We start from the raw sequence: 7,811 nt of genomic DNA on the forward strand, positions 1-7,811 counted from the left end.
AGGAAGGGACCGATTGGCTAGCCTTTGGGCGATTCCAAACCTACATAGGTTTGGTCGGCTGACCTTATGGACCGGTCTGCCGATTCATTGGGTCGGTCGGCTGATGTTATTTTATTCTAAGATGGCCAGTCGGCTGACCTTTAGAAACTGGCTAAAAACCAAAGGCTGATTGACTGAAGATTTTGGGTATAAAGAAGGTCGGTCGGCCGAGGTAATCGGTCGGCCGAAGCAATTAAAGCTTGAGAAGGTCGGTCGACCGAGGCCTTTGCAAAAATGAATTTTAGCCCCATTTTTTAGGATAATTTTAAAAACTTTATATGATTTTAACTTTTATGAAAATAGTTTTTGATTAAAGATTTAATCCCTTAAGGTCTTTTTATGGTCTTTATTTGATTTCCTATGGTTGGTCTATGGTCATTATGAGTTTTCAATCACACCATGTATGAAATGCATTTTTACAAATCAAAACTAAAAATGCAATTACAAATGAAATAATCAAATATCTTCATTCTTTTTTGCTCTTATGTCTTCCATGGAATACACCAGATTGTATGGCTTTAAGTTTCGTTTTGGCTTCCATCTTCCCTCTGTCTTATGTACGTGCCAAGATATAAATATGTTCAAACACTTAGTACACACATAAGATACATGTACTTTGTTAGCATCAGAATCAGGATTGAACTCAAAAGTCGACAATCTTGTGCATTTATTTTAATGGTAATCTAGTTGAGGATAGTGACCACTACACTACCTACATATTTTTGGATATACAAATGTTATGACTAAAATAAAAGATGATCCTTGAATAATCAAGACTCTCAGTAATTGATTCTAAAGACAACTCAGGCCAACAACGCCAAGTATGTAATACAGTGAACCACTGGTGGGGCAATTTTGAACCACTAACCTTAATTATTACTTAAATAATTTCAATTTGATCTACCGGCAAAATCTAAAAGCAAGGAGTGGAATATGAGGACAAACTTTTGGACTGTAGGCTTATGGGTGCACTTATTTATAAGCATTTTTTTTAATTTTTAAATTATCTTCGGTCAGCATGACACCACTGTTGCAGTCAATATCCGTCCGTTCTTTCTACAAAAGGGGGTTAGATCCATCAATCCATCCATCCAGGCCAGGCGACCAAGAAGGAAACCGCAGCCCACAGCAAGCAAGAGAAAATTTGGGGGAGATCATCGATCACTGATCGAGGGGTCGATAGGCAGTAGGCAGTGGACAGAGATGGCGCCGCCTGTAGTGGGGGAACAGATCAAGAGCAGCAAGATACTGGTGTTTGGAGCAACTGGGTACCTGGGTAAGTACATGGTGCGCGCCAGCGTTTCCTTGGGGCATCCTACCTACGCCTTCGTCCGCCCCATCAAACCCACCTCTGATGCCTCCAAGTCCAAGCTCAGCCTTCTTCAGGAATTCGAAGCTCTTGGAGTAACCGTCTTCCAAGTACGTACGCATACATGACTATTTACTTAATAAGGATTTTAATAGGCTTTTCGAGTTTGGCTATTGATCTCCATGCCCGTGTCATTAATTTATTGGCTCCAAATATGGTCTGATTGGTAGAGTGCAAATTTTTCTTACAAATAAATCAATAAATATATGTATATTATTTCGCATACATACATGTATATTTTTGACTGAAGTATATTATATATAACTCATATATGTGGGAAACCATGTTATTGGTGAGACAGGGAGAGTTGGACGATCATGAAAAGCTAGTTTCGGCAGTGAAAGAGGTGGATGTGGTGATTTCCACTCTTGCAGTTCCTCAGCATCTGGAGCAACTCAAAATCATTAGGGCCATGAAAGACGCCGGCAACATTAAGGTGATTTTTATATGTAAAATCTCCTCTCTCTCTCTCTCTCTCTCTCTCTCTCTCTCTCTCTGTTTTCTTTTTTAAATAAAATTTTAGAAAATTCTGCTTAACTCTAAAGGGTTTTTTTTTTTTTTTTTTTTTTTGGGAACAATAATAATGGTGGGATGAGCAGAGGTTTGTTCCATCGGAATTCGGGAACGAAGTGGACAGGGTAAGCGGGCTGCCGCCCTTCGAGGCGTTGCTTGAAAACAAGAGGAAGGTACGCAGGGCGACGGAGGCTGCTGGCATCCCTTTCACCTATGTCTCTGCAAATTCCTTCGCTGCCTACTTCATTGACTACCTGCTCCGTCCCCATGAAACTCTTGACGAAGTCACTCTCTACGGAAGCGGAGAAGCCAAAGGTATGCAAGCTCTGTTCTTTTCCTCCTCTCTCTTTCCTTCCTCCGTTTTAAAGGTTAATAAATTTTTTCTTTCGTTTTCAGAAAATATTATTTTCTATTTACCAAGGGCATTTTTTATTATAAAAAAAATTAATTTTCCTAATATTATATATACACGCGCACACATATTACAGAGAGAAGGTCAATGTTTTTTGCAGGAATAATTATTATTATTTTATTTGGCACTAAGAAAATAAGTATTATTTATGCATATTAAAACATATATTAAATGAAATTTCATTAAAAAAAAAGAAGTGTAAAGATCTTTGTTTGAGTTTACATTAATCAATTGATTTAGGAATTGGGTTTTAGTTAAAACTTTTTTATTCATTCTTGGTTATCATTAATTCCTTCACTAATTTCTTTTAAGCCTTATCATTGTATGTTAAAGAACCAGAATTCAAGGATGACTTAAATTTTTTTTTTTTAAAGTCAATACCGGAATTCAAATATCTTGTCTAACATTTGATTTTTGAGATCTTTATACTTTTCAAAAGGATTGACTTTTTGTCATTTGGGAAAAAATTTCTATTTTCTATTTTCTATTTTTTATTTTTCTAAAAAATTATAAAATTTTAGTTTTTTTTTTTTAATTTTTTACTATTTGTATAAAAATTTATTGATTAAAGATTTTGTTTGAATGTGTAAAATAATTTTTATTTTTATTTATGACTACAAAAAATAATTACAAAAAAAAGCAACTTGTTTTTAATTTTTCAAAAATTGTACAAGGTAATATTTGGAATTGTGAATTTTAGGGCTTGAATTTGAGTTTGTGTGAAATTACAAAAAAATTCTATACAAATTAAAGTCATAATTAGATTTGAATTCAATTCTCCATGTGCAAAATGAGAGTTAAATTTTTTTTAAGAATAATAAAAATTATTTTAAAAATTAGAATAAAAATAAAAATTAAAACTACTTCTACATGCAAATAATTTATATTATTATAAAAATAAAATAAATTAACTAACTTTTTCTTATAATTATTTAAAAATTTTAATAAAAATAAAAAAAAATTTCCACAAGTAAATGTAGCTCGTATGAATTTTAAATCATAAATTTAAATTTAAATAAATTTCAATACAACTTTATATTATATTTTATCTAAACCTATACAAATTCCTTTCCCTAATTATAAATTTTCAAAAGCATAAACTATGCATGCATGTTGTCTTTATATATATATATATATATATATATATATATATTTGATATTTGCGCAATGGCAGCGGTGTTGAATTTTGAGGAAGATGTAGCAGCGTACACGGTGAAAGCGGCGACGGATCCAAGGGTTGCCAACCGCGTCATCATCTACAGGCCGCCCGGCAACATCGTCTCCCAGCTGGATTTGGTTTCTTCCTGGGAGAAGAAGACGGGAAGGACTCTCAAGCGGAAGCACGTTCCCGAGCAAGAAATCGTCAACCTCACCGAGAGTAAGAATGCTTTTAACTCATCCCCACCCACCGAGACAACCATACACTTCACTACCTACCTACTGGAGACTACTACTGTTTTTTATTATTTTGTTCTTTCCTAATTATCAGCAAAAGATAATCCTTTACTTTAGGTTTAATTAACTAGTCCCTAACTTAGTATCCGTTTTTAAAAATAACACGGATATTATGATTCGAAAATAGTTGAACAACAATTCAAGAACTTTGTCAACAAACTCAAGACTTTTGCATCGATTCGAATCTTGGGGTTACGTAATTGTTATTAATTGTTTAAGTGTAAAGGGTTAGAGAGAGAGAGGGGTTCACTTATTACGTGGACTAGGTAACTATTTAAAAGATTTTGAATACTATCATATCAAATTCAAATAATAATGATAAACTCCTATTATTATCTTATTTTATTTTGAGCCAAATAATACAATCTTTTGTGTATGGTAAGCAGTCTAGGGGAAGGGAAGACCCCAACCAACTAGAAACAGCGACAAAGGAAAAAAAAACAACAATAATAACTGCAAGAACAAGAGAACACAACCTCCAGGATGTGGTTCAGGTGGTAGTGCGGACTGCAGGAGTGCCTCTTACTAGGTCAGGTGTTCAAACCCTCCCGGATTCGTTTCCGCACCTGAACTCCTGAATTCACCCTTCCTTTGGAGTTGTGAGGTCAACTTCAACAGGTGCAGGATTAGTCACGTGGACCGTAAAACGGAAACATGGATACTCGGTGCGTAATCCAAAAAAAAAAAAAAAACTAAGGGAACACATATAATGGAAAGGAGGGAGACCATATATTTTTATGAATGAAGGACATATTTTAAATGTGCCAGCCCTGCTAGTGTTTGGAACTCATGAAGAATATAGTACATTAGATTTCTGTATCACACTTGTCCCATCTGTATGTGGTCCACAGTGCTTCTCTCCACGCTCGATTAGGTCTGAGAACTCCGAATGAGACTTTTACATTATAAAACAAATTAAGAGGGGTTTCAAATGGCTAAATTATTTTTATTGGTTTAATTTGCTGTATTTGGGCTATTGCTTTTTTTACTTTCCTCCTCAAATCAACTTAGCTAGACTTGATTGATGACTTTTTTAGGATTTTGTTTAGATATCATATCATATAAAAGAATCTTTATAAGTGGGTTGCTTCGATTAATGTAAATGTTATACTTGTTACAGTCATGGTGTTATTTCCTATTCTCAGGCTGTTGATTGCATGTGGACCACTTGTTTTTATGTGATTGGTATTGAAATGTGATTTGAGTGTGGTACTCTTTTTCAGTTTTCTTTGAAATTTTTACTTTCCCTTTCTTCTTTCTCAATTTTTTTTTCGCATCATAGCATCTCGTCGCCCCTTTAATGTCTCCTTGCTCTTCTTCCTTCGAATCTTGAGAGTGCTTCTCAAGATCACTTTTCTATTTCCTACTTTGCCTCATCTATCTGTCTACCCAATTAATTAGAATCTGTAAAATGCAGGTCTGCCCTTCCCAGACAACATACCAGTGGCCATACTGCACAACATATTCATAAAAGGGGATCAGATGAGCTTCCAACTCACAGAAGATGACCTGGAGGCCTCCAAGCTGTATCCTGACTACAACTACACTTCTGTTGACGCTCTCCTTGACATTTGCCTTGTTAATCCTCCCAAGCCCAAGTTAGCTGCTTTTGCTTGATCTCTACTTCTGTATGTCCGGCTTAATTTTGTTATATATACATTCAACTCAAATAATTAAACTCCTTATGGTTTATGAAAACAGATCTTAAATCCTATATGTGCATTTTGCCCTTTCTTTCTACTGTTCTTTTATCCTTTTTGGCTCCCTCAGGGTTAGTACATGCAGAGTTTATTTATTTATTCGGGTAATTAGTCAAAGCAGTAGACCAGAAACCAGCACAGTAAAGGAGAAATATAAACAATAGAGTAGCTTGCAGGCGTTTGTTTTGCTCATTTTCTGGTCTTGCTAGCTTCTCATAGGTTTGAATGTGTATGTAACATGGCAATTGAATGGTGCTGAAATATATCCCACTAAAATTCGAAAAATTATGCATGGAACCTGTCCCTTCCTTGTGTGTGTGCTTGGTTTCTAAGAAAAATACTTGAGAGGAACCGTTCTTCTTATACTCTATTTGGAAACATGAATTTCAGGTCTTACTTTGAATTTTGATGAATTTAGACAAAATTCAATATAACTTTATATTACATCGTATCTAAATCCGCACAAATCTAAATTTAAGGCACCTTCCAAACATAAGATTATAGAATTTAAAATGCAAAAATCGCAAGCTATTAAATTGACATTTGGGCCCACGTAATTGGCACCGACACCTAATAACCCCTTTCACTTATATGATCCAAGTACTGACGTAGCATTTACAATTGGTAGGTTTTAAATCTCTTTCTAAGTGTTTGTCATTTCTTAGATAACAAATTTATAGCAATGGCCCCCTACTTATTAGCAATTTTTGACATGTGAGAAGTGGGACTCACAATACTTTCCATCTAGAAAATTGATACATAGACAACATGAAGGAAAATGTCCCTTGAATATTTTCTCCTTAAAGATGGGTAAAGCTGATTCTGCTTGATTTGAGAGCGGATGTCTTAAAAAGGGTTGTATTCCATTATTGTAAAGTAAATTGAGAGACCAATTGGTTAGCAGTAAATGCAGAAAATGAGTTATGTGGTTTGATACTAAACTTGTATGCACAAGCAATCCAATAAGAGGCAATTACCATCGAAGTGTAGAAATACAACAAGAAGGCTTAACCTTTCCCTCCCAATATATATATATATATATATATATATATATTATTTTCGAGCACGATGATGCTCGGTATCTTTTAGACACTTAACTAATTTATTAGGATAATGATCCCATCCATTTATCCTTCTCCCAATAAGTTTTGAAACCACAAACGTTTCTAACCAAATAAAAGAAATAGAAATGGAGGAGATGCCATTGCTTTTCATGGCCATAAGATATTTCCGCTGGTTGCTATGTGTGTCACTTGCCCTGTAGAGGGTTACTAAAATTGATCCAACTGTTTGACCGGTCCAAGCCGACTAGTTGACTGGTCCGTATTATTTATTTATTTATTTATTTAAAAGTTTATTTTTCACTTTAATAATTGAAGAAAAATAGTTAATTTTTTTTTTTAAATCCAGGAAAAATAGGAGATGCCCAATAAAAAAGTCCTCTTTCATTTTAAATTTTTTTAAAAAAAAATTATTTACTTTTTATTTTTTTACAATATTTGGCGGAAATGTTTATTTAAGTTTTTGTTCTATAAAATTCTAGCTGATAGTTTAAGAGAGCTTTAGGGTCAATTTGTGGTCTTTCTAAGTTTATTCTATTTAATTTTCCTTGTGTTTTTCATGGTTTTTTGTCTTTATAAATTGTTAAAAAAATCCTAAAAAATGTCAAAAAATCCTAAAAAATACCAAAAATTTCTAGAGGTGTTCCCATTCTCTTTTTAGGGTTTCCTAAGGGTTTTGGGTTTTGAGTAGATTTCTTATTTGAATTTGAATATGAGAGCTTGAGAAACGTAAACCCCTAAGCACCGTGGGTCCCTCAATTCCCTGTTTTGCATAATGCGATCAATATATGAATTACAAGCTATTCATTTAGGTCAAAAGTCAATAGGAATGATCATAGCATGATTGTTCACTTTGAACATTGTGTTAATGAGAATGTATGCATGCACTTAATAATGTATATGAGTGTTATGCTGTAATATGACTTACTTCCGATGACTTTGATTTGAAAATCTTAAAACTTTAATTAATTCGAAAATTTTGTTGAACTGATGATTTGGATCTCTGAAGATCATGTTGTTGTTCTTTATGAGGTTCTTTAGGCATGGGAAGCCTCGATACTAACAGGTTTCCTGATGGTTGTGAGGTGGAACAATATGTAAAGAAAATATAACCTGACTTAATGAAGATTCAAAGATCATATTGATTAATGTATGAACAATTCGTGCTTATCATGGTACTATTCGAAAGTATGAGTGTGAAGGGGTGCCTAATACCTTCCCCTCACAAAACGAAACTGCCGAACATGACTTTAGATTGTAGA

General features: G+C 34.2%; 1 protein-coding gene across 1 annotated transcript; it reads left to right on the forward strand.

Annotated features, from left to right (window-relative positions):
- Window positions 1–1,030: 1,030 nt before the first annotated feature.
- Window positions 1,031–5,502, forward strand: LOC131159722 (isoeugenol synthase 1-like). Its single transcript, XM_058114858.1, has 5 exons — window positions 1,031–1,458; window positions 1,710–1,844; window positions 2,008–2,236; window positions 3,508–3,711; window positions 5,206–5,502. The coding sequence occupies exons 1-5, from the start codon at window positions 1,243–1,245 to the stop codon at window positions 5,403–5,405; spliced, it is 984 nt and encodes a 327-aa protein (XP_057970841.1). The 5' UTR covers window positions 1,031–1,242; the 3' UTR covers window positions 5,406–5,502.
- The last annotated feature ends 2,309 nt before the right edge of the window (window positions 5,503–7,811 follow it).

The sequence above is a fragment of the Malania oleifera genome, chromosome 7 (genome assembly GCF_029873635.1).
Source record: "Malania oleifera isolate guangnan ecotype guangnan chromosome 7, ASM2987363v1, whole genome shotgun sequence".
In the NCBI taxonomy this organism is placed as follows: Eukaryota; Viridiplantae; Streptophyta; class Magnoliopsida; order Santalales; family Ximeniaceae; genus Malania; species Malania oleifera.

Excerpts from the sequence above, each read along its gene's own strand:
- LOC131159722 (XM_058114858.1), top strand. The coding sequence starts at position 1,243 with ATGGCGCCGCCTGTAGTGGGGGAACAGATCAAGAGCAGCAAGATACTG. Across the intron at positions 1,845-2,007 it reads AAGACGCCGGCAACATTAAG|AGGTTTGTTCCATCGGAATT; the intron begins GTGATTTTTATA and ends TGGGATGAGCAG. Across the intron at positions 2,237-3,507 it reads CGGAAGCGGAGAAGCCAAAG|CGGTGTTGAATTTTGAGGAA; the intron begins GTATGCAAGCTC and ends GCGCAATGGCAG.